Source organism: Cynoglossus semilaevis, chromosome 20, assembly GCF_000523025.1.
Source record: "Cynoglossus semilaevis isolate Cse_v1.0 chromosome 20, Cse_v1.0, whole genome shotgun sequence".
NCBI classification, from domain to species: domain Eukaryota; kingdom Metazoa; phylum Chordata; class Actinopteri; order Pleuronectiformes; family Cynoglossidae; genus Cynoglossus; species Cynoglossus semilaevis.
The window spans coordinates 4135661-4162182 of record NC_024326.1 but is presented as its reverse complement, the minus strand read 5'-3'; the positions used below and the strand labels follow the sequence as shown (position 1 = coordinate 4162182).

General features: G+C 41.2%; 3 protein-coding genes across 5 annotated transcripts in view; all 3 read left to right on the top strand.

Annotated features, from left to right (window-relative positions):
* The first annotated feature begins 40 nt into the window (after positions 1 to 40).
* Positions 41 to 10528, top strand: ccdc39 (coiled-coil domain 39 molecular ruler complex subunit). 2 transcript variants are annotated; one of them, XM_008334128.3, is made up of 20 exons: positions 41 to 606; positions 1209 to 1328; positions 1399 to 1545; positions 1637 to 1795; positions 1943 to 2035; positions 2282 to 2410; positions 2521 to 2712; positions 2797 to 2900; positions 2991 to 3123; positions 3615 to 3809; positions 4141 to 4305; positions 4389 to 4526; positions 4623 to 4831; positions 5085 to 5208; positions 5294 to 5453; positions 5523 to 5629; positions 6067 to 6207; positions 6703 to 6882; positions 7119 to 7192; positions 7313 to 10528. In XM_008334128.3, exons 1-20 carry the CDS (start codon positions 508 to 510, stop codon positions 7485 to 7487), a joined length of 2844 nt encoding a protein of 947 aa, XP_008332350.1. In that variant the 5' UTR covers positions 41 to 507; the 3' UTR covers positions 7488 to 10528. The 2 variants fall into 2 exon arrangements, with proteins under 2 accessions (XP_008332350.1, XP_016897759.1); XM_017042270.2 differs by having other exon boundaries at positions 2521 to 2900.
* Positions 10529 to 11780: 1252 nt separating this feature from the next.
* On the top strand, positions 11781 to 15083 carry LOC103396147 (calcium-activated potassium channel subunit beta-2-like). 2 transcript variants are annotated; one of them, XM_008334130.3, is made up of 4 exons: positions 11781 to 12451; positions 12581 to 12757; positions 13032 to 13227; positions 13624 to 15083. In XM_008334130.3, exons 1-4 carry the CDS (start codon positions 12393 to 12395, stop codon positions 13906 to 13908), a joined length of 717 nt encoding a protein of 238 aa, XP_008332352.1. In that variant the 5' UTR covers positions 11781 to 12392; the 3' UTR covers positions 13909 to 15083. The 2 variants fall into 2 exon arrangements, with proteins under 2 accessions (XP_008332352.1, XP_024922005.1); XM_025066237.1 differs by having other exon boundaries at positions 12401 to 12757.
* A 193-nt stretch (positions 15084 to 15276) lies between these two features.
* LOC103396148 (phosphatidylinositol 4,5-bisphosphate 3-kinase catalytic subunit alpha isoform-like) overlaps positions 15277 to 26522 on the top strand; it is a 13734-nt gene continuing 2488 nt past the window's right edge. Inside the window, 20 exon segments of the mRNA XM_008334132.3 lie at positions 15277 to 15561; positions 16820 to 17235; positions 18033 to 18242; positions 18337 to 18587; positions 18760 to 19005; positions 19174 to 19259; positions 19369 to 19474; positions 20245 to 20397; positions 20690 to 20824; positions 21014 to 21138; positions 21636 to 21717; positions 21819 to 21983; positions 22112 to 22215; positions 22367 to 22538; positions 24649 to 24786; positions 25091 to 25205; positions 25621 to 25699; positions 25870 to 26040; positions 26230 to 26347; positions 26460 to 26520. Of these exon segments, the coding sequence (XP_008332354.1) occupies positions 16884 to 17235; positions 18033 to 18242; positions 18337 to 18587; positions 18760 to 19005; positions 19174 to 19259; positions 19369 to 19474; positions 20245 to 20397; positions 20690 to 20824; positions 21014 to 21138; positions 21636 to 21717; positions 21819 to 21983; positions 22112 to 22215; positions 22367 to 22538; positions 24649 to 24786; positions 25091 to 25205; positions 25621 to 25699; positions 25870 to 26040; positions 26230 to 26347; positions 26460 to 26520 (2869 nt within the window). The 5' untranslated portion in view covers positions 15277 to 15561; positions 16820 to 16883.

Genomic DNA, 26522 nt, shown 5'->3' with positions numbered 1-26522 from the left:
TTCTAAATAATTCCCCCCTTGAGGACAGTACATTCTGCAGCTTTTACAAAATACATGCCTCAGATATACAAAATCTTAAACCCTTAAACCCTGAATATTCTCGTAGACAAACATACAATTATTATAATAATGAGTCGAAAGGGAAATTATTATGTAGTTTATTGGGGAAAAAGGAATTTTGGACAGCTTTTAAGACAACATAGTTGCCGTTCACAGAAGTTGTGGTAGAAATGTGCACTTTTTCTTCTTCTTTTTTTTTAGTATATTTCAAATTAAACGGACGAATGGCTCGCGGAAGGTAATAAAAGTTTCTCTTTAATTATTTTAATTTTGTTCACAGTAGCGCGAGTTCTTGTGCACGGTTTATTGGTGCCCTCTTGTGGACAAAGTTTCAAATAGCACGAGTGCTGTTGCTCAGGGCGACACAGTCCGTCAACAAATTCACAGCGACCCTGCAGAACGTCGACCGGGAAAATATTGTCTCTCTGTTTCTAAAACTAGGACATCATGTCGAACATCTCCAGCACCGCACCGGCAGAGATGGACTGGGACGAGCGCTTCGCTCTGCCCAAAACCAACGCTGAAAACACGGCACTGATAGAAGAGGTGAGTGTTGAACACAACACATCCCTAACGTAAAGATGGTTCAATTCATATAGGACCCTAACAGTCGTATGACATGATTTTTCGCGCCGTTCAACTGTGTCCATTTGATGTTACGCATTAAATTTTATATAAATGAAGACAATAAAAACGTGTGTGTATGTATGTATATATATATATATATTTATTTATATATATTACATACACTAGGGTTTATTATGTTAAATGTTTTCTAAGGCATTTCGTGAACTGCATTGGTTTCTTGAAGATATTTCTTCAGAACTTGCACCCAATATCAGAATTTTCCTGCAGTTTTTTTAAATAAATAGTGTTAACCCCTACGTTGAGGACCAGATATGTTGAAGAGACAAGGTTAAAGGTCATAATATAATAGCTGGATAGATTTTTCACAGTATCAAAAATACAGACTATTTACCTGAGAAGATGTCGGACGAGAAATGCTGGCTTTCCTGAACTGTGCTGAGCTGTGCACATCAGGGAAGATGGAAACTTAAAACATTGATGTTGACAGGAAATCAACAGGAGTTTGACATTATGAGATGTATATTATGTGCAATGAAATAATGCAGCTTCCTTTGCAACAGATCCGTTTGAAAGAGGCCCGGCTGGTGTCGCTTGATCACAAGCTCCGAAACAACGAGGAACAACAGGAGTTGATGAGCGAATTTCTCAAAAATGGGAAAAAGGAGCTGGAGAACACTGAGGTCGGTTTGTCAGAATATGCACGTTTCTGATGGCTATAACCTTGGTAACCTTGGATTCTTCTTCACACAGGCTCTGTGCAGAGCCAAGGAGAGAGAAGAAGAGTCGGAGAAACACCTTGCTGCCCTGACAGAGAGGGAGAAAGGTCGCCTAGCGCAGGAGACGGGCAAAATGGAGAACGAGCTTCGATCCTTGGCAGAGAGGAGAAACATGTTAGAGGTGTTTAGCCTTTACCCCGTACTGACTGGGAAGTGGTAGCTGATCATTTTTGAAACATTCTTTTTTTTTTTCTTCTCCCTCCTAATCACAGAATCACATCTTCAAGAACAAGCAGAAGCTAGAGGACTTCAAGGAGCAGATGGACTGGGACCAGGAGACCATGGATGCCTTTCTGGAGGAGTCCTTGCGCAAAGATGAGGACACGATGGCTATTATCAAGTACGCTGAGCAAGACGAGCAGAAGATCAAGGTGAGGAGGAAGAGATTAACAGATGAACCGCAGCAGTACGACTAGCACCTGTTGTAGTTGCGTTATATATGTATGTATATATATACATACACAGTATACATATGTAAATAAACAGTTCTGCTCTTCAGCCCCTCTCCTGTGTTGCAGTCACTCTCTCTGGCTATAGAGAAGAAGACACTTGAGGCCCATGAGAAACGCAAAGCACTGGACAAGGAGTTGACTGAGACCATGTCTGCACAGGTATCAAATGTTATCAGAATTTAGGAAATGTCACATTATAATTTTCAAAAAATATTCCTAATTAAAACATATCAAATATGTTATATATATATATGTAAATATATATAAAAATATAACGCAATGTAACTTGAATTTTTAGAGTTGAAAATTACACATCACACAAAATACATAATAGTGTTAATTATCAGACCTGTTAATATATAGCTGTTAATATGAGCCAGTGTCTTAACCGACATCTTTGAACAGCTTGCTCTGGATAAGACCACAGAGAATCTGCAGCAAACCCACCTGGAGACGCAGCAGCTCATTCACCAGTGGGAAAACACCATCAAGCAGATGAAGCAGTGTGATGCTGAGATGCAGCAGTGCGCACTGGTAAAAAAAAACAAAAAACAAAAAAAAAAACTCACTGCAATCCCTGTGCTGTAAATGTCTGCAAAATGTTGCCAATTTTCTCTCTTTTTTTTTTTTTTTCCCCCGTCCAGCAACTGGCTTTGTTCAAAGAGAGCATTAGAGAGAAGAACGGCACCCTCACAGAGAAGAAGCATCTGCTCCAAACTCAGGACAACAACAACAAGGAAACTGAGAGGGAGATGAGCGTCACCCAAAGGCGGGCTGTGAAACTGAGGCAGGATGTGAAGGAGCAGGAGAGCAACTGTGGCCGACTGCAGGACGAGGTCAGCATCGCACGCCGTACGCCACGCGTCAAGGTAACGGGGGTCCTTCGATGCGGTAGTAAGTTTGTCGTGTTTGTGTCGCAGCTGGAGACTTGCAAGGGCACGCTGGACAAGGCGACCTCCGGTGTGGAGTCCGTGACGGCCAACATTTCCAAACTAAAGAAAAAGATCCAGGAAAATAACAAGAAGTGAGTAAAAAAAAAAAACTGCCCGGACTTCCATGAACGTGTGTCACGATCATGCTCCGATTTTTCATCTGTGTGTGTGTGTGTGTCTAGACTGATTGAGGCTCAGGTGTACAACACCGCACTGGAGGAAAAACTTAAAGCGATAACTCAGACCACACTGAGCGAGGAGGAGAGAGCTGCACAGATGGACCAGTTTCTGAATGATGAGGAGCAGGCCATCAGTGTGAGCAGAGAACTGTCCAACACTTCATTTGTCACAATGACACTTGGGAAATAGTCAGGCACATCCCTAGCTTTTTTGGAACCAGGGAGGATAATGACAGGATGGAGGACAACTTGATAATTAGGCTGATGAGCCAGAAAAAAAACACACATTATTTGTGATCCCAATAGTATAGTACAACTGCACACGATTCTCCAGGTTTCTGATTGTGACTCTTTTCTTTTCTCAAGTCTCCTCCTTGAAACACAGCGTCTAAACTTTCCAATATTTTCTTGAAACATTATGACTTTTTGTCTCTTATCTTTAATCCTCATCTTTATCAGTGAAGGTATGAAGTCAAACTGTAAAAACCACAGATCTTACCATGGTTTATTTAGTCTATAAACTCACAAATCATGAATTTTACGCATGCTCTGTGTATGCAAACCGCTTAAATGTGAATTCAAGCTTCTTTTTTTTTTTAACCAGAGTTGGTCTGCGCTCTGTCCTAGGAGCTTGAGATACAGTTGCGCGACTGCACGGAGGAGGTCTTTCGCCGTCGAGAACATCTGCAGACCCTGAAGACCACAGAGAAAAACTCCACCGCCCACATTTTAAGGGGAAAATCCACCATCACCAACCTGAAGAGCCAGATCAGAAAGGTGGAGAAGGAGCTGTTACGACAGCAGATGACCATTAATGAGCAGGTGAGGAAAAAAAAACATGCTTTTAAGACATGAGTCTTAACAACCTGCACCATGTGGCCTAACCCGTTATATCTCACAGGCACCTTAGATAGTCCATGGTGATCACGAGATGTCTGTAAGGCAGAAGTATAAAGCCGGTGTAAACCGCTGCACTATCCGACCACAAAGTCAATGTTAGCAGAGGATGATTTGAATCCATCGACCCCTGGGTTATTTGGCCCTGCATGCTTCCACTGGCTTCCACTGTGCCACTGTGCCACTCTTAGTCTAATACCGCACTCACACTTTTAACTTCACCATATTTCTGCTTTCACTCACACCTGCACAACAGGACACTAAAATCATCTGCCTGAGAAGAAAGCTGGCCCGACTGCAGGGTGACGTGAAGGTAGATGAAAAGAAAGTCCTTGATTTGAAGATCACCGAAATGAGCAAAGCTCTGGAAGAGAAGAAGACGTGGGCCCATATGCTGAGCAGCTGGCTGAAGGAGTCTGAGGTCAGTGTCACGGTTCGACACAATCGACCACTGACAGGTGGACTTCCTTAGTTTCATTCTTCTCCCATCCTCTCTTTTTAAAGGATGACGTCAGATTACTGAAAAAAGATTTGGAGAAGTCTGAATCTCAAAAGAGAGACATGGCTGGAAAAGTGGAAGAGCTCATGCAGCTGGGGAATACAAACGACAAGGAGCTGAAGAAACTCCGGATGAAGAAACAGGTGAGTGACACGTCACCAGCTCAGCACTCAAGTGCATTCAGTTCCTCGCTAACAGAAGGTGTTTTGGTGCGCTCTGTGCTCCGCGTTCTACCTCAGGACAACATGGTGGAGCACAACATGGTGAAGCTGGAGGTCAGACGCGTCAGAGATCTGCTGTACAACAAGGCGGACACGGTGCTGTCTTTGGAAAAGAGGAAGCTGGAGCTGCAGAAAGTGATGAAGGAGAGAGGGGAGGAGATCCAGATGTACAGACAGATGCTCAGTCACAGGCTGAAGATTACTGACCAGGAGAGGCAGAGGCTCAGGTCAGGAAAGAGGAAAAAAACTAAACTAAACTGCATGCTTTAGACTGTGTGTCAAACTCAAGGCCCGGGGGCCAAATTAGGCCCAACAAGTGGCAATGAGTTGCTGATGAAAGCATCAAGTCATTTTATGACTGACAAGTGGCAATGAGTTGCTGATGAAAGCAACATCTGTTTTTGTTCATACACTCACTGATTCACTCTGTGGCTTTTATTCCCTTCATAGCACTGATTCACTCTGTGGCTTTTATTCCAGTGCTGAACTGAATGAGAAGCTGGCCAAGATCAACATGGCGAAGAAGCGTTTTGAAATTGTAACATTTTCCGTAGCAGCTCCCGAGGGGGACGAGGAGAGGTCGCAGGCTTACTATATCGCAAAGGTTAGCGGGGTTTTTGGAAACACTGGTCCTTCACCTGCCGTGATGACCTCGGTGTGATCGGCGTTTGTTATGCTGCTGTCACCAGGCTGCTCAGGAAAAAGCTGAGACCAAGCAAAGAGGAGATATCCTCGAGGCTAAAATACGCAAGATGGAGCTGGAAAACAAAGCCCTGGAGAACACCATCCTGCTGTTCAACAACAGCAACTCAACATTCCGCAGCTCTCTCAACAAAGTTGACAAATCAAGTATGTACTTCATACAGTAGCAAAAAGCTGATGTGGGCCACAGAGTAAGAGGATGTTTCTGGTGTTTAGGTCCAGAGTACCAGGAAAAGCTGAGGTTAGAGGAGCAGCTGAGAGCAGCTGAAGAGACGCTCAAATACAAACGAAAACAGATCCAGGAGCTACGACGAGACGTACAGGTGAGCCGTGTACACCATCTCTGTAGAACGTAGACGTACCCAGAGGAACGTTAGACAGGCTGGTTGTCTGGATCTAGCTTTGGAAGTAGAGGGAGTTTTCCAGATTTTTTTTAGAATGTTTTGAATTTAATTGGATGTGGCCTACATTGATGTGTTTCTTTAAAACGTCTATGTCATAAAGGCCGTTTGGGGAACACACAACAGACATCTGATCCAAAAGGAATTATCCGTCACTCGAGCATAAGAAACTGAGGCTATAAATAGGGTCAGGGTTGGTCCTCCCCCTCTACTTTGAACCACCTCTTAAAGGTGAAGGTGTATCCCACGTCCATCCACTCAATTCACGGAATCATCCTTTAAATATGACTGTCGTAAATGTATTTAAACCGACAGTTACCGTGTGTGTGTAAACTTCTGTACGTTCTTGTTGTTTCCAGGACATGGACAGTACTTCACAGAGTCTGCTGCAGGAGGAGCAGGTGGAGAAGGAAAAGAGAGACCAAAAACAATCATTAATCAGTCGAATGAACAGAGAGATCACTGCCCAACTGGAGAAAACGAACAGAGCCACCAAACAGGTCGGTCTTTGCTATCACGTTCAAAGGTTCATCCTCCTCACGTCAGCAGTGCTGTAATGCTTGGTTCACATCCCACAACATGAGATCCTTCAAGGGCCTAGTGTTTACTGAACAGTAGGGGTCGCCTATCTTCAGATTTTTAGCGTAAACTCTCATTTAAATTTAGTCATTAAAAAATATTAGGAGGGAATGCTTCATAATAACTGGTTATCTCCAGTATATAAAATACGAGGAATTTTGAAAACTTCAAATTTGGAATGGCAGCAAAAAAAAAACCCCAAACAATTACATGATTGGACAGTTTAATGATTAGGTTAGAGAGGCAAAGCTGAGACGAGTTTGAAGAATTGTTTTGAAACTTCAGACAGTCCTGAAGAGAGATTATAGAAATATTAGACAAAATATATATTAGATATATACAGTATATATAAAAAAGAAAAGCGTGTGTTCATACAAGTACATTTGTCCCGAACACAGTTCTACTCTGTGTTGCAGTTCTCGAAGCTGACCAGAGAGATCCGATCAGCCAGACACACCAAGCGCGAGACGTTCGAAGAAAAAGATATAAAACTGAGAGAATTCAGAGAATTGAAAAGGAGCACCTGTAAGATGCTGAACGAGGCCGTGGAGGACAAGCCTGATCTGAGATCAGTCCTGGAGACATACTTCATGCAGGTTTGAGACCAGTGAAACGGCACTTCTGTTCCAAAAAAAAAACAAACAAACTAATGTAATTTAAAGGTGAAATTAGATATACTTTATTTCATTTTCTGTTTCTTGTTTACTGATGTGTGATAGATGCTGTTTTTGCCTTTTCATTTGTGGAATGACTATAGCTGCATTATTATCTACACACATTACAACTTGTGGTAACATTAACAACCAAATTGTTCTTTTTAATTTCCTTTCAGGCCAACCTGACTTTTCCATCCCCTTCCTCCACTCCGGGCAGCTCCAAGATGAACTCTGCCCGTAGCTCTCTCAGGTAAGACCTCCGCTGCACTTCTTCAAAGAAATAACACATCGCCCCCTTGTTGTCAGATGGACAATCCATACATGAGGAACACACAGACATTTATGGTTCCCCCTTGTCTGTGTTCGTCAGGTCTCCTGCATCCTCAGCCAGCAGCAGCAGCAGCAGCAGCCCCAGAGCTTCTTCTCTCCGTTCTCCCATACTGAATACTGTAGAACTGGGTTTAGATGTGGCAGTGACTTCTCCTCCAAACAGCTGCAGAAGTTCCCGCTCTGCAGACAGCGGCAACAGCAGGAGAAAATTTTAGAAATCAGAAACTGAACACCAGAATGGACACAAGGTTTTACTAAAACATAGATGATGAAATTTTAAGTATTTTCACGTTGCATCAACCCAGTAACTATTCCTATTGATGCTTAATGTTTTTCTCATCTTAACCTTTTCAAACTTGGCAAAGTTCTTCTTCGAAAACCACCAAAAACCTCCAAATCCTGAGTCATGGCAATCTTGTTGTGTCACTGGAAGGCCCGGTAATGAGTGCATTACTACCCTCTGTTGGATTATCTGTGCACTGCATGTATCTGATTGTATACATCTGGTTTTTTTTCAGGGGAAAAAACGTCACACTGCTCATGTGGAGGGCTGTAAAAATATGATACGTTTTTGCGTTATAGCCTTTATTTTTCTTTACAATAATGTGCACTCCTGTGCTGTGCCCAGCTTTCCTACACGGTCCGTCTCCTCTCTCCTTGGTTAATTCCACTCACCTGTGGTGGAATTCAAACCATTTGATGAATTGAATTAAACATAGTCATCTTGATTGTGTAGGAGGAATTGTCTCCTCCTTTACATTCATGACAATGCTGCAGCACTGTGGATGTTTCTTTGTTTTTTTTTTCAGGCATGGCATAAATATATCATACCAATACCAAAAATACCAATGGCATGGCATCAAGTCTGTCATTTTTTTTTCTCTCTCTCTCAGGAACCTGCTGAAACCCTTAAAAAGACTTCACCGTCAGGGGAAAGGTACAGGAGTCCATGTCAGGTCAGCCAGAATACTGCAAAGCTTCTTCCCACAGGCAGCAAGAATTGGAAATGGACCCGTGCCCATCCCTCCCCTCTCACCTCCCCCACTACACACACACTAAATGTAGTGTTAATTGTGTCTGGGATTTGTTGCACATTTTTGGATTTTAGTACTTTTGCACTACACCATTATTACAACACATATCTGCATTTGTCATTGTGACTTTTTTTTATTTTACCCAATTGAATTTTTATGTCTGGTGCAACATCAAAATTTCAACAGAAAAACCACCTCATACTCGCAGTGTTGACAACTAGGATTGACTCCAGTGCCTCCCGCGACTTAGCACAGTGCTAAACCAGGGGTCAGCGACCTTTTGGAAGCTGAGCGCTACTTCAAGGACACTTAGTAAAACGGAGAGCAGACACTCTTCTTAGCATCGTCATTGAACCCATTTGAAAATCATTGCAAGTGGAACAGTACCAGGTTTATTTTTGGAACATACCCTACTGTCACCTTAGGTAGTCCATGTGGGGCCCCACGTTGTTGACCCCTGTGTGCGATAATGGATGGATAAATTACACGGAACCCAACTTCCTGTTCTTAGTTGCGTGACAGTAATTCTCTAAAGCTGTCCCAAACCCTAACCCAGACCTCAGATGTAAAAATACCTGGCCTCTGTTCCTTTATGGAAGTGCGACGAGGCCTCAGGCGAACATAGCGTTGACGGCCCAGAACAGGGGCAGGTATTTGAGGGTTCAGCTGAGAATGTTATTGTGTTGACTAGGACCGTTTTAAGCACAGCGACATTGTCACGAGAACTCAGATTACCGACGCAGGTATGTCAGGCATCCTGTCCACTCTGACTAAGTATTTAAACAAAAAGTTAGCCAGCTGATGTCCCTCAGGGAGCAGACCATGGCGCGGACACTGACGCTGACTAACCCTAACCCGGACCGACGGCAGGATTATCACGACGAGCCAGCAACAAGAGGTAGGACCTGACAGAATGCACGTTACATCATAATGTCTGCAACACAAACTAAGACGGGGGTAACTGATATGACACATCTTGACCCTTTGACCCTGTCTCTTTTTGCAAACTCTTTGTAGGTTTCCTTACACTCTTATGTCATAATTTCTGGTCCTTTTGTCCCTTTCCCCCCTCTTTGAAAACTCCTTCCACTTGTTTGACTTTTTGTAGGTTTTTTTTTTGGCTGCTTCTTACACTGGCAGGGAATGCCTCATTTGTGGTTTTCGCAGTAAATTACTTATGACTCTTCAAATTCAGCTTCAACCTGCGTTTTTTTCAGAAAATTAATGGATGTAATTTTTCACCCCGACACACTCTTATGAATCCTAAATGCATTAATTTATTCAGCCGCACGCTGTTTTTTTTTTTATTCGGCAAGATGGTGACTAGTATGAAAGAGGCTTAATACATTTTCAAATGAATGCACAAATATGCAGGCATGCAGTTTATTCAGCTAATCCTGCACCTTTTTAATCTTTTGTAATAACGTACCCACGTGTGTGGTGCCGTGCAGTGGAGCATGGAGACTTTTCTTAAGTCATCTGACAGAGAGGCAATTATTCCCGGTAGGACGGGACTGAAAATACATCCTGAGACACATTCATCATCAACGTACTTAGGTAATAGCAACAGGATGAAATACCAGTGCTCTAACAGCTCAAGGTAGTCTCTACAAAAAAAAAATAAAAATCAAATCAAATCAAACACATAGCATGAAGGAAAAAAAATCTAGCCAGATTTAATCAAACAAAATAAAACAAAATAGTAAGCACTGAGAGACAAAATATTTCAAATGTACACAAATATTAGGTAAGAAAGAAAAAACTTTGAGTTGATCAGAACATGACTGCTGCCTGCTGTAGGTCCTCATCGTTGGTAACATGAGCTGCTGTGGCAGATAGCTGTTAAATGCTGAAGCAATTTACAGATTAGAGACAGCAGCTTACCGCTTGTTGCTTACCAAAGCTAGCATTACAGGATGGTAGCCATAAAATGCTACAAAAAAATCTGTCATTCTGCAGATAGCCTTTTAAAAATTAAAATGCTTTTTTAAAAAATATTTTTAATTTTTCTTTTTCTTCATTGAGGCATCTGTAGAACATGACGAATATCCACAGAATGTTTTTAGGCTCTTTCATTAAATCAATTTGCTTCTGTCCGCCGAGGCTCGCCTGGAATGTGCCACAAAATCTGAGCGAGACCGCATGCTGCATATATCACTGCAGACAGACTCAAAGTTAACAGGTAGTAAGTCACCTGCTGCCGTCGGGGCTGACCTCCTGAAAGCGTGACGCTCAGCGCACCGCCGTATTTACAACTTTAGCAATCCTTTGAACTCTATTTTGCTCGCGTCTGAGTCTGTGAACCGCAACCCACGTGTTGAAGTGGAGTTTCTGAAAGTGTGCCTCCATGTTTAGCTGAAATCAATACAGTCATGTGTGGAACTTGAAGCACTTGGGGCCCAAACGTCAGCATGTTTTAACTCAGGAGAAAAGTTGGAAAGTTTTCCGAGCGAGGGCCTAAAGTCACGTAAGTGTGTCTCTCTCTGTGTTGTACTGTACGTGGGCTCTGCATACAGGTTTTTAGGGAAAGCCATGAAAGCAGCAAAACTGCTGGGGATGTAATATGACATCCTTTTGTCATATTACATGTCTTTTTCAATCTTTTTTTTTAGAAAAAATAGCAATGTTGATAAAGGAAAACAACAATTTTGGACTAGAACGTGCTTTTTTTCCATTTAGGGATTGCAATAATAAGCGTTTCTATTTCTAAATGACAAAAAGTAAAGGTGAAAATTTGCTGTTTGTCCAGAAATAGCTAAAATAGTCCGAAGAAATGAAACCAAAAGGCCTGAAGGTTCGAACCACTATATGTGGCCTCTAACTGAGACATTTAAATTTGAGTAAGAGCTGAGAAACAAAAAGTAGGGATGCCCGATATTAGCATAATTATGTAATAATGTAAGAATCGTTATCAGTTTTCCCTCGTAATGAAAACCCGATAAGGCAATGTCTGGGTTTCACCAAATGATGTGTGCCTTAAAAATAATATTGGGGATAAACGGCTGTATATTAAACTGAAAGTCACTAGATGGCAGCATTGCAGCTCATTTAATTAATCCCATACTCATACAGTGGTTTGTACAGATAAATAAATAAATATTACCAGACCTATATCAGAATTGGAAATGAAGTGTTCGGACAACATCGACACATCGGACATCCCTACCAAGATGAGCTGTGTCAATTTCTTATCAGCACAGGCTTGATTTGCTCACTGCAGTGACATCATGGCTCTGACAGCGGCAGAAAAAGCCCACACGGTTTATAACACCAGCATGTAAACACGTTTGTTTAAGATGTGATTGTGAATAAATGCCTGGCAATTCCAGGAGTGGGTTTGTATCGACCCTCCCCCTGACGCTGGCTCCTGGCAGACCCAAAAGCAATAACTCATATTGTCTCGGCTTCACATTGATTTGCATCTGAATCGAGGCTAATGCCGTTTGTGGAACTGAAGGCTGTGTGTGAGTAATACTGTGGTTTTTTTTTTATTTTTGTGTGTGTTGCAAATGGCATGTCCTGTAGAGATGTCAAGAGGAGGCACCGAGGCGAGGTTTTGTTTTCGTGTTGGGAGAGGGACCAATTACTTTGTGTTGACAGCTGAAAAGTTCAGGAAATAGTGGCTAGGGTTTTTTTTTTTTGTTGTTTTTTTTTTCACAGTATAAGCATTGAAATCTTCCATCTACGGCTATCTGTCATCTTGTTGTTACCCCTTTTGTTCACTTTCTTTGTGTTTAAAATGAGATGTTTACCTGGGGAAGGCCCTCATATCAGGAGCGCCTCCTGTTGTAGCCCACTGTTGTGGTTCTATATTTTCCGCTGAGCAGCTCGGGTTGGTTGAGACGCGCTTAACTCTATACAACTGCAAATATAAAGAATCGACTTTGACAGTGAACATGCACCAAAGGTACGGTATGATCTCTTGTTGTGAGTTAGATCCCGACAGTAAAAGTTAATTTCAATGTGACAATCCCTGTGTTGCATGACAGCTAAATATAAAACTGCCTCTTGATCCTCCACAGGTCTTTTCAACAGTCCTTCTGTTCAGCTTCAGTGAGCACAGTTGGTCGTCGATCACACGGAAGGATGTTCTTCGTGGCAGGTGCCAAAAACGCAGGCGGGTCAGCCAGAGGGAATGAACGGGGGTAACAAGTTTATACCATTTCAGGATGAATGATTCCGTCATGTGATTTGCATAGCCTTTCCATTTTTCTATCAGCTCTGCAGTGCATAGTGATCTTTTCAGTTTGTTTGTTGTTTTGTTTTTTTTACAGCAATAGGTCAATCTACCAGAAGTTCCGTGAGGTCGATTTATTGGACAAGAAGAAGACAGTAACAGCTCTAAAGCCCGGTGAGGATCGAGCCATTCTCCTCGGTCTTGGGATGATCCTGGCGTCTGTCATGATGTACTTTGTGCTGGGGATAACTATATTACGCTCCTACGCAGACAGGTACGTCTGCATTCCATTTTTAAGACATTACAGTGCAGTTACTTTTTCTAACATGTTTTATTCATCAGCTGTGCTTGTTGACAAACTGCTGCAGGGCCCTCTCAGGCTGAAAATTGCTATAAATAAATGCTTTATGAGGCCACGTTTCCAGGCACAAATTGCAGCTCAAACAGAGTTGATTTCAGTCTATGAGCCCGGCCAAAAGTTGTGTTGTTGTTGTTGTTGTTGTTGTTGTTTTTTATTTAATACGGACTTCTATTATATTACCACGCAGTGTTTGGACAGAGGAGAGTGTTTGTGTCGTGCACAACGCCACGGTCACAGCAGACATGAACTGTACATACAACTGTGGCTCAGACTGCTGGAGAATCTCCAAATACCCTTGTCTGCAGGTCTATGTGAGCGTCAACAACACGGGCCGCCTCTGTCGGCTATCTCACAACGAGGAGACGCAGGACGCCAGCTCTGAAGTGAGTTACGCGCTGCCGGGAAAATACAAGGATTTACTGAACCGTTCAAATGTTGGCCGAAGCCGTCCCATGTTTGCCTGGTTAATGTTGGACCAGTTGGACCAGGTCTCTCTGGGCAGAAATTGTTTGTAGATAGGGTCAGTATAACTTCCATTTTTAGACCGTTTAGTTTAATGATTTAAAACTGTTAGAAAATCTTACATAGACGTTTATTTAAATTATAAATATTAAATACAAAATAGTATTTATATATATTAGATATATATATATATAGATAGATTAATGAGGAGATTAGATATATATATAGATTGATTAATGAGGGATTAATAAGAAATTGTGTTTGTAAGGCATTTGGACACGTGTATGTAAAAAATAACATTACTGTTTTCCTCTCAGTGTTTTTACGTGCCCAGGTGCCAGAAGGACAGCACGGTAATGCACACTATGATCATGAACATCTCGGAGCATCTAAAAGTAAACCAGCAGATCCAGTGTTATTATGACCCCAGCCAGCAGCACGAGGCTGTTCTCCTGACCCGGCTATATGACCAACGCGTGGTCCTCCACTCGTTGCTCTGGCCTTCCTGCATGATCACGGGAGGGGCCCTCATCATCGTGATGGTGAAGCTCACGCAGTACCTCTCCAGGCTGTGTGAAGAAATAGGGAAGATCAAGAGGTGAACTGCGTTCTCCAGCCTAACCTGTGTTGGTTCGGTGGTGGACAGATGGAATGGACAGGTATTTTTCCAAACTCGACAGCTTTACTGTGATCTCTGCAAAATGTTTTCTGACGTCGCTACAGCTGGAACAATTGGCTGGCCAGCTACCGACGACAGACGAAGAGGATGTGACTGTTTACAAATGTCTTAAATGTTGTTCTGGGACACGTGAACAGATGTATTGGTTCTTGTAGGGGTTTAAGGTTTTATAAAATGAACTGATAGTGTGTTAACAAGAGTTTGTATTTAACCTGTTATCTTTTGTACAGTGCATTGAAGAAAAGAACTTGTTGATATTGATATGATGTTATCAGTGTGTATATTTGACAGGGCAAACCCAGCTCTAAGGAATAGCCAACAGTGCTCAAATAGCTTGAAATAAATGCAGGAAAGGTAGCCATGTAGATATTCTAACACAATTAAAAATGTTTGGCCTTAAAATAAATTTTTTTAAACATAAATACATTGCCAAATATAGCTATATACACAGATCTAATCCAAAAGAAAATAACTCATATTTAGACAAGCTAAGGTTTAGCTCGGGAATGGGTAAAGTTTGGTCAGATTTTCCAGGAAAAGAATTAAATGATTTTTATTTGCATAAGAAATTTGTAAAATAAATAAATAAATAAATAAAGTAAAGGTCATGCTAAAAAAGCAATAGCTAAATGTAATACAACAATTACCACAACACTGTCTTCAATTTGCAAATGAATGTCAGATACTTAGGCCAGCTAAAATAAAAGGTAGATGTAAATGTGAAGATTGCCAAAAGTGCAAATCAGCCTTAAATAATACTGCACAAATTGCCCTGCAAAATGTTGATGCTGATAGTTAGAAAAAGTACATTTGTATTAGTGAAATTACTATTGTATGATTGAAGAAGGTTTGTGGTACTTTTTGAAATGTTTTGGTGATTTATTATTTCTGATGGGATATGACCAAAAACTGTGCAATTAAACAGAGTTTGTCTTTTTTTAAAAAAAACTTTAAATCCAAGTAAAAAAGGTAAACTTTTATCCTATAGGATTATCCACTGAGGCCTCCACACATGATTGTTAGTAAGATGAAAACAACTGCTCTGCTACAGTCTAATGTCTGTGTTCTCATACTAAGACAATAACTTGTCGGTTATGTGTTACCTTAATGTAATATCTATAGCTGGAATCTCAAGAAAAACATGTTTATGAAGTTGTTTATTAGTATTCAGTAGTTTTACACACGTCTCCTACACTAATTCCTTGCGCAATTATCTGTTCCGGAAAATCAACCAATCTGGCAACCCATCACCAGCGTCAGTGATGAGCCTGTTAGCATTCGTAGAACAGGCTAACTGCATGCAGCTAACGCGCTAATACCGAACACTGGAGTCTACTTTTTGGAGACACGATGAAGAACATTACAAAGTATTATTTACTTATTTCACCAGACTTTATTAACAGCATTTGTGGGAGCTAGGGGCTTGTTTTATTCATAGAAGCAACGCCGTTTATATACCACTCAGAGCAACTATGACCGCTGGGTGGTGAGACTTCCAGAACGGGCACGGATGGCACTTCCAAAGCTAGCCGATGCTAACGAAAGCTAACCGGGTAGCGCTAGCTGTCCGACACAGGTAGCTATATTTGTTTTTTTCGTTTCTGTTTTTGTTCTTTGTTTTTTTGCTGTTAACAGTAAGCATCACTTCGTTTTTAGAAATCAAGTCTTGGATTCATATTTGTTTTTAAGCTTGTAATGTTACACTAATTGGACCATGTAAGCGAGTCGCGTTTTTAATTGTAAAATGACATTGATCTGTCCAATGATCATGGTTAGCATCGCGAGCTAGCTGGCTACCGCCAAAACAACAGCAAATCGCATTAGCATCGTTAGCAGTGAAACTTGCCCAAATGACAGGCCAGAAGCTAAGCTGTAGCCACACCAAAGTCAGCGTGGGTGTAAGTTGTTAGCCAACGAGTTTGTTGACATATTTCTCAAATTAATTTCACTTTACAGTAGTTACCACCTGTTTGCTTAAGGTCACACTGAATATGTGTTGTTTTCCTCTAACAGTTTATGTGCCTCTATTGTCTTACATTTGGAAAAAACAAAACATATTTTCTTGTGTATTCTTCTAAATTTGTTACATCTGTCAAAGTGGCCGATTAAACCACCAGGGCAAGGCGATATAGTAACTGTGCATCTTGCAGCACGTCAACAATTTAGTAAAATGCCGTTTTAATCATAATAAAATGACAAGTTTTATACATATATTGCATGAGTGTTTTGGACAAAGGACACTGTATTAAGCAGCTGCTAGTCAATGTCAGTGGTAAACAGTCACTCAGCTGATCATTGATATTCAAGTAAATATTATCAATGGACTTAGTAAGATTTCCCTGGGTATCTGTATATATATATATATATATATTTGGTAATCATAAGCTTGCTATTTATGTATGGTTTCCTGGTGATTGAAAGTTTGTGAGGTTTTTTTTAAGATAAGTAAACAGCATTATGAATTGATATATGTATATGAAATATTTCATGCCATTTTTAACTTCTATGCAAGTTACTGAGTAGAAATCTTAAATAAAATAAAATAAATAAATAAGAATAAAAAACAAGACTATAGACTTGTGCACTAACACAATAGGTAGCTGGATTGGTTGATACACAGGTTACCTTGTCCAGATGTAAAGTGCATAATTCAAAAAGATTTTGCGCAGAAGGTTTTTGCGCACAAGGTATTGAGTAATCAGACCATACAAAATAAAAAAAAAAAGTTCCTTTGGCTGCTGGTTATTCCATTAGATAGATATTTGAGATCTTTGCTATTATTGTTGAACACAAGTCAGTAGCTTTTAACCCATTTGTTTCCTTCTCTCTCACAGTGAGTTTACATAGCTCATCTGGTAATTACCAGCCTGCGAACGAAGAACATTTGCTGGCACAATCATGCCTCCCAGGCCCTCCTCGGGAGAACTATGGGGGATGCACTTGATGCCCCCCAGCATCCTAGTGGACTGCCTCCTGCCAAATGGCATGATTCTCACATTGGAGTGCCTCCGGGAAGCTACGCTGATCACTGTCAAGCATGAGCTTTTCAAAGAGGCCAGGAAATACCCTTTGCACAATCTGCTGCAAGAGGAGAGCTCCTACATCTTTGTCAGTGTCACTCAAGAGGCAGAGCGGGAAGAGTTCTATGATGAGACCCGGAGACTGTGTGATCTTAGGCTCTTTCAAGCGTTCCTCAAAGTTATTGAGCCAGTGGGCAACAGAGAAGAGAAAATCCTCAACCGTGAAATTGGTATGATTTGAGATACAGTAACTTATGCAATTACAAAATTAACACCTAGTGTAACGATGGGCTTGCCGTTACCCCCAGATGCATGCCGATTTCATATACAGTATCTTAGGCAATTACAAAATTAACACCTAGTTAATTAAGATAAAAAAAATATGTAACCCCAAGATGCAAGGCCCGTCGTTACACCTAGTTAATTAAGATAAAAAAATATGTAACCCCAAGATGCAAGTCATTTACACAGGATCCTTTTGTACCAACTGAAATTCAGTGTCTCCTTTACAAAAGCAGCACATACAAATAATAATAAATAAATAATAATGTAGAATGTAAAAAAAATGTAGACTTTTACAATGAACTCTATAGTCACAGAGAATAAAAAAAAGAGTTAGAGATCTTTCTGTGCACGTTGTGCACTCTGTAATACCAATTCATATTTTAAGGCCACATACTCATCACAGAAACATTTGTAAGGGTTGTTGTGTTCTTTATGTGACCTCAGTTGCAGATTGTGGAAGCCTGGAGTGTATGTTGTGCTTCCCTTTCAAAATTGCAGCTTTCATTTGGAGGCAGTTGAATCTTAGAGAAGCTTTATAAATAAGAGTTTCAGAAAATGTGCAGTCTTATCGTCTTAAAGGTGTGTTAGTTTAGCGTGACAAGGTCTGAGGACATAACGTTGGTGTTTAGTGATCTTATCCTCTCCTGATGATTGCTTATTTTTGGTCAAAGGCACAGTATGTTCTCATTTCACGTGCCACGGAAATCTCAGGACTCACAGTTAATTTTCATTGTCTTTGCAGGTTTTGCCATCGGAATGCCCATTTGTGAGTTTGACGTGGTGAAAGATTCCGAAGTGCAGGACTTCAGAAGGAACATTTTAAACGTTTGCAAAGAAGCTGTTGACCTCAGAGACAGTAACGGGTCACACAGTCGAGCTTTGTACGTCTACCCTCCTAATGTTGAGTCTTCGGTTGAACTTCCCAAACACATCTACAACAAACTCGATAAAGGTAAGATGTCGTGCCAGTCAGTGGGAGAAATATTCCAACATCAGCTGCAGTACCGTTTTGTGAATCTGAGAATGTGATATTTGCTCTTTTCCAGGTCAGATCATTGTTGTCATATGGGTTATTATATCACCCAGCAATGACAAACAGAAATACACCCTGAAGATCAACCACGACTACGTGCCGGAGCAGGTGATAGCGGAAGCCATCCGTAAGAAGACGCGGAGTATGCTGCTCTCCCAGGAGCAGCTGAAGATGTGTGTGCAGGAGTATCAGGGGAAATACATCCTCAAAGTTTGTGGCTGTGACGAGTACTTACTGGAGAAATACCCTCTGAGTCAGTACAAGGTAATCATAGGAGGATAGGTAGATCCACTTCACATCAAATTATCATTCATTACAAACTGACCTGACTGTAACAAGAAGCTATTACTAGATTAGTAAAGTTCAGTACATTGTTAGTCAGCTCTGACGATCAAGAGAGCGTGAACGTCTCCAAAGTGTCACTTTGTCTTCACAGTACGTGCGTAGTTGCATAATGCTGGGACGGATGCCCAACCTGATGCTGATGTCAAAGGAAAGCCTGTACTCTCAGCTGCCGATGGACAACTTCACCATGCCGTCATATGCACGACGAATATCCACGGCAACGCCGTACATGAATGGAGAAACGGCCACCAAACCGCTGTGGACCATAAACGGAACGCTGAGGATCAAGATTCTATGTGCCACATACGTAAATGTCAACATCAGAGACATTGACAAGGTGAAAAAAAATGGCTGTTGCTGTATTCAATCACAAACGCTGTTAATATTAAAAACAACCCTCATGGCTGTTGTTGTATTCAATCACAAACGCTGTTAATATAAAATGCCCGAATTGTTACCATAATTATGCATAAATCAATTTGTTTTCCATTTCCGACCGACCTAGATCTACGTCAGGACAGGTATATACCACGGTGGAGAGCAGTTGTGTGATAACGTCAACACCCAGAGAGTTCCCTGTTCGAATCCCCGGTAGGACCCAGTGAAGTTTGTAGCTGTACTCTCTAGTTTTCCCCCCCTGTGTTGTGCACCAATAACTGGTATGGATTATGGTCATCGTTGTCTCTGTGTTTGTTCACAGGTGGAACGAGTGGCTCAACTACGACATGTACATTCCAGACATCCCCCGCGCTGCACGACTCTGCCTCTCCATCTGCTCCGTGAAGGGCAGGAAGGGAGCAAAAGAGGTGAGCAATCACTGTACATGGAAATATATATATATATATTTGAGAAAATATATATTTAATATCTTTTTGTCATATCTGTATAGATGATATGATAGTTTTCCTTACAATCTGTATTGTAACAAAAGATAAATCCACATATTCCAAATTACCAAAGTTTTCAATGGTAAATATACAGTATATATTTAATTGAAATACACTTAAATAAAATCAAATTTTGCTTAAATCATGTGATTTTCCCCATACAAAAACATCAATTATATTATTATATATTTTGGGAGTAAAAAAGTTAACGGTAAACAAACTAAAGATGTTTTATTTTAACAAATAAAAGAAGAAAAACTAAACAGAGCTCCTGTCTCTGCCGTGAATCACACCGACACTTAACTTCCTCTGCCTCTGACTTCCGCTCGTCTCGCACTAACTCCACACATCCCACCTTTATGACGCTATTGGAAGTGACAGACGACTCTGAGTTTGAACTGGTTTCCAGGATTCCTGACAGAAAAATCCAATTGCCGCTCTTCTGACGCCATAAACCCGAAATCACTGACAAATAACCATGATGCAAGACTGAGGTTTCCTTTTCTTTTGTAAATTGCCGGCGTCTTGCTCAGCGTGAGGGGTGTGGGCTGAGCGGGTTGAGAGAGGGACAGAGGCAGAGTGAGTGAAGTTGAAGACAGATCCTCTCCTCTCCTCTCTTTCTCTCTTTCAGGTTAAGATGACAGTAAGCGAATTTTGATTTCTGTCAACCTGTTTGTGTTTCCCTCCAGGAGCATTGTCCACTGGCCTGGGGCAACATCAACCTGTTTGACTATACACACACTCTTGTGGCCGGAAAGATGGCTCTGAACCTGTGGCCCGTCCCTCACGGCCTGGAGGATCTCCTCAACCCCATTGGAGTCACGGGCTCCAACCCCAACAAGGTCAGCGGCGTGTGGTACTGCTGTAGCCAGAGTTATTCCCAGGAGTCAGTCGAGCCAATCTAGATGAGATGGAATGATCTTGGGGTTATGGTGATCAACATAAAGGACTGTAATTATACCAAAGTCTGTTTTGAAATTTAGATTTGAAATACGAGGTTGAAATGCTTATTGTGTCAGGAAAAAGAGAGAAAACAGAAAGAGCCGTGGATGTTTGCATGAAGCTCCAAGTTTAACCACATAAAAAGAATTCCCGTGAATGAGCTTTGTCCCCTCTGACCTTCTGGACCTGTAGGAAACCCCATGTCTGGAGCTGGAGTTCGACCATTTCAGTTGTCCTGTCAAGTTTCCGGACATGACCACCATTGAAGGTCACGCCAACTGGAACATATCAAGAGAACTTGGCTTCAATTACTGCCACACGGGTTTGGTGAGATGACAGGCGTTTTTGTTTCTGCCTATGCCCACATAGTACTCACAGCAACAAATAAGTCCATTTTGATTCAATTCGGGTTAACGGTACTAGCATATTTAAACAACCTGGGTTGAGCTAACTGCTGTAAAGCAATACAAAAACCAATGCATGTACACATGTTTTTGTTCTAAATGGTTTCCGCAGAGTAACAGGCTGGCACGTGACAACCCGCTGACTGACGGCGACAACGACCAGCTACGGCAGGTGTGCAACAGAGACCCGCTGTCTGAAATCACTGAGCAGGAAAAAGACTTTCTTTGGAGGCGCAGGTAAAAGTGCGATGAATCATTTAAGGTGTTTGAAGCGTTTGAGGACTCCGCTCGAGTCGGATGTTTACAGTGACTTAGCTGTTTATTTGCAGCTCACTCTATTATTCAGCACACAGACCACAATCAATATTATGTGTTGGGGCGCAGATCGATAAACAAACACAGCAGTACACTAAGGGAAGGTTGGATAAACAGGAAGAAATATCACTAACACATTTGGACAAATACAGATGTTTAGCCAAAGGCTTTAACTGTGGAAACCTGTCGTGTTTTAATGAACACAGGAGAACCGTGACAGACACTTGGCTTTAACAATTATTATTGAAATTATTTTGACACACTGCTCTGTCAAAATATACTCTTTAATACTTTACTACTTTTCGGCCCAATTTATTTGCGAATAAAATAATGGTGATAACGTTTTTTTTTTAAATATAGTTGAGCAGACTTAACCAAGCTCTAATTTGTTGTCTCGTTTCCCCTCACTTTTTTTTTAGACAAGACTGTCTGAACATGCCAGAGATACTCCCAAAGATCCTCCTCGCTGTGAAATGGAACTCCAGAGATGAGGTTGCACAGGTGAGCTCGGGTTTCTCTCGATGATGCTTTACCTCAGAACGAAGAGTTACTCAGTTACTCAGCTGCTTTGTACTAAAGAGATTTCATTTTTTGCATTCCAGATGTATTGCCTTCTGAAGGACTGGCCAGCTATCAGGCCTGAACAAGCCATGGAGTTGCTGGACTGTAACTTCCCCGATCCCATGATCAGAGAGTTTGCCGTGAAGTGCCTTGAGAAATATCTTACGGATGACAAACTTTCTCAGTACCTCATTCAGCTAGTTCAGGTGTTTTCATCTTTAACTGTCGTCCCTGTGATTTCCAGCTGATTTAAGTGAAAGAAAGTCGATGTTTTTTTTTGTTTTTGTTTTTTAAATTCCAATCTTAGATATGTCATTTTTTTCACCATGTCCAGGTTCTGAAGTATGAGCAGTACCTCGATAACCCTCTTGCGCGCTTCCTGCTAAAAAAGGCATTAACCAATCAGAGGATAGGACATTTCTTCTTCTGGCATCTTAAGTAAGTTTTTTTGCCTAGAGAAACTTTTTAAATGTTGTTAGTTCCTTTGTGCCATATGTCTTGTAATTAAATGTGTCTTCTTTTTCCCATCTGGTCTTAAACTTCCTCTGTTTTGTTTTGGTTTTTTTTTCCCCCTCTTCTGTGCCTACAGGTCAGAGATGCACAACAAGACAGTGAGCCAGCGGTTCGGCCTGTTGCTGGAGTCCTACTGCAGGGCCTGTGGCATGTATCTGAAACACCTGAGCAGACAGGTGGAGGCCATGGAGAAACTCATCAATCTCACTGAACTGCTCAAACAGGAGAAAAAAGATGAGGCGCAGAAGGTAATTTAACAGCCGCTCACTGTTAACGGTGATCCACCGAATTGTTGAGTTTAATCCTGACAACATCTGGGCAATCTGGCCTCACAGGTGCAACCGTAAAGTGGAGTGATAAAAGTGTGGACAGTTGCCTTCAGTTTCCCTAGAGCTAAATATATTTTATCTATACTTTGCAAGAAGAAACTATTATCCTGCAACAAAGGTCCTCTAGGTCTTATATATTTGAAATATGTAATATATGGGAGGAAGTTCAGGTCAATCCTGTTTGATAGATTCAGTGATGCTGATAGAGGCCTTATTTTATTGTCCACTGTGAATAAAAAGCTGGCATCAATGGAGGTAAACACTTCAGGTTGATGACTACATCTGCATGGCTGCAGATCAAACACCAAAAGATTTGGGAGAGTTGATCCCTGACTATTGGCAAATATATCTATCCTACACTTTTAAGTCACTCAATTTTCAATCTTCTGATTCTCAGGTCCAAAGGGCTAAAATCTGAATTAAATTGTATGCATTTAAATTCATCAATAAAATGACCCCAGATGGTCCAGGAAGACTAGACATGTTTTTTAAAACCATTTTTATTAAATACTTGAAAAAGAAAAATAGTTAAGTAAATCTAAACACCACCTAACCTTTTGTTTGCAATATGGAAAAAGAAAAATAGTTAAGTAAATTAAGTAAAGTAAAAAAACACCACCTAACCTTTTGTTTGCAATAATTATATTCATCAGCTTTTAGGAACCACAAAAAAAAAAAAAATAACAGAAAAATTCAACTTTTTTTCCTCTTGCTACCCAGCACTTGGGAGCCGTTTCTACTTGATTGCAATTCTTGTCTCCGACCAAAGTTTTTTGGTCCAGAAATTCAACTCCAAGTTCCTCCTGGCAGCAGTGTATGAGCAGCTATGAAAAGTGAGTGAGAGAAGTGCACAGTGAGGGAGTGAACGGACGGACGTCTGTGTCGAGGGCTTTCATCAGAAAAGGTTGAATGGACGCGGTCCTCACTTACCATTTAACGGCTCCTTCTGAAGACCTGATTAGGTTCTTTCAGCCGCTCAAGGCGGAGAGGAGCAGGGATGGCACTGGTGAATCAAAACAGATGAGGAAATTAAACCAGGATGTACTCATAAAACAAGGGCAGAGAAGGTAGAAAAAAAAAGGTTTTTATAATGTAGACACAATGATTTTTTAGAACTCTTTTTAATGATAAAACAAACTTGACACTGACAGCCCTAGCAGCTGTCAGTGTGGGTTTGTTCTTAACATAAGCTTCAATCAAATGCTGGATCTGAACTGACCTTTGAGTGGGCGGAAGTGTGTTTAAACAACATTAACTCCCTGAATAAATCACTCTGCAGTACTTGTTAGACTTCATCAACCTCCACGCAGACTGACGGGAGCACAAGATATCCACTGACATATTTTCCTTCGTCACTTTCATATTTTGCAGCGGAAGCACAATGATGTAATCCTTGCCAGAATAAACCACAGGATTTTTTTTTTTTAGTTTTACGACATGGACCATTGTTTAATATTTTAATTTTTTTCAAGATGAGATGGGTACTGAATTTATGTTTTCAATTCAAATCTATCTATAAATCTTTAGTTTTCTGCTCAGTTTTGTTGTACGATAATTAAAAATAATTTTTCTAGTGACTTAGCTTAATTGGATCCATTGGATTAAAAACAACTCCCTCCCTCTTACATCATTTATTTCTGGGAGAATGTAAGTTCATCATTTGTCCATTTTAGCCAATGTCTCTTTGGTACCAGTTTCAATCCACTCTGCCCTTTCCTTTATTATGTAGCCAGTGGTGTTAAAAAAAAAAAAAAATTCACTGCTACTCCTGGCCGCAGCTTTTAAATAAGTGATGCTGCGTTAGCTTCAGAAAGCAATTCTGCCTGTTGTGTATCTGCAGGGGTGAGGCTGCACCAAGCCTGCCCAGCATGATGGAAAAACATCAGAGATCTTAAACGTGTGTGTTGTGTAAAAAAAAAAATGCATTTGTTACAACATACGGCTATAAATAAAACGAATGTGCGAGCGGCCACAGGCGAGGCTGTTAATTGGAAACGCTGATTCATTCTGCCGTCTTATCTCCTCTCAGGTTCAAATGAAGTTTCTGGTGGAGCAGATGAGAAGGCCCGACTACATGGATGCACTCCAAAGCTTCACCTCCCCGCTGAATCCTGCTCATCAGCTGGGAAACCTGCGGTACGTCAGCACTCTCTTATCTCACTGCCTCGTCTCAACTGGGTGTCATTTAATATTTATTTTGTCAGCAGGTGTTACGTCTGTCTTTCTGGTCAGGCAGAAGAATTTATATTAGGGCTGTCAAAAATTTAAACCTTTGCACTGACCAATCACGGAGTAGCTCTGGAATAATCATGATTATTATTGTATATATATGTATATATGTATGTGTATATGTATATATATACATATGTGTATATATATGTCATATACACATATATATGTCATAAACAATAATAATACAATAATAATAATATTAAAGTGTATAATTGTTTTTGTCCTACTGTCTGTTTCAGCCTCGAGGAATGGCACTTAAATATTTCTTAGAGCTATGGCTTAACTGGGAAAATCCAGACATGATGTCGGAGCTGCTCTTCCAGAACAATGAAATCATCTTCAAGAATGGAGATGGTGAGTTTAGTTTCTATTTTTTGACTCTGATTGGCTCTCTCCCTCCCTCTCCCTCTCTCGCTCTCAGCTTCTCTATTTACTCTCTATCCTTGTCTTTTAATGTCTCTCATACATACAGAGTTGAAAATGCTCTTGCTGAGCATTGCAGTAAATTTCAGCCTTAGCCTGCAGGGCATATCATGGTGCAACAACAACAGCCTCTTCTGCGCTCTTTTACGCAGAGTTCATAGAAAACATAGAAATGTTATTTTAAACCTCATTTTGCCGCAGCCGCTCGTTGCACCGTCCGTGAACCAAACGGACTTTGACACCACTGCAGCACAATACTTCTTAGACGTTGATCAAAGAGCGGCTAAGCAGGTAACGTTCGCCACGCTGTTTTCCCAACTCCCTCTTCTCTTTTCCGCCCCCGCAGATCTTAGGCAGGACATGCTGACGCTGCAGATCATTAGGATAATGGAGAACATCTGGCAGAACCAAGGCCTTGATCTCAGGTAAGGCACCTGTCTTCACCGTGACAGTGATGATGCAGGTAGTCATTAATGACGCTCGTCCTTTTCATGTTCTACATTCTGTGCTTGAACGAAGCCCGGAGGCAGTGCCCTGTCAGTCACCTGCGGGGTGTTATCCTCAACATCATCAATGTTTATGCTCCCTGTCACAGAATGCTGCCCTACGGCTGCCTCTCAATTGGCGACTGCGTGGGCTTGATCGAGGTGGTGAGGAACTCTCACACCATCATGCAGATTCAGTGTAAAGGGGGCCTGAAGGGGGCGCTGCAGTTCAACAGTCACACACTGCATCAGTGGCTTAAAGACAAGAACAAGGGAGAAATGTAAGTGTCACGAACGGCGGTGTGCAGCATCTCCTCTGCGACAGCTCCTTCACAGCGATGTGCAGCATCTCCTCTGCGACAGCTCACAGAGGGTGTCACTGGGTGGTTTTTCTTTTTTTTTTTTTTACACACGGTTATCAAGTGTGTGAGACTAAAATGTTTTCTATTTTCTCTTATTTTTTTTTACAGGTATGATCAGGCCATAGATCTGTTCACACGTTCATGTGCAGGCTACTGTGTAGCCACATTTATCCTGGGGATAGGGGACAGACACAACAGCAACATAATGGTCAAAGATGATGGACAGGTACGGATCACATTTGACATCTTGTCTGTCTCATTCATCTGCTAATTGATTTATTTTTTTGTCTTGCACATCTTCAGTCCAGTACTGAATACATCTTTGTCTTCATTCACAGCTGTTCCACATAGACTTTGGTCATTTTCTCGACCACAAAAAGAAGAAGTTTGGCTACAAGAGG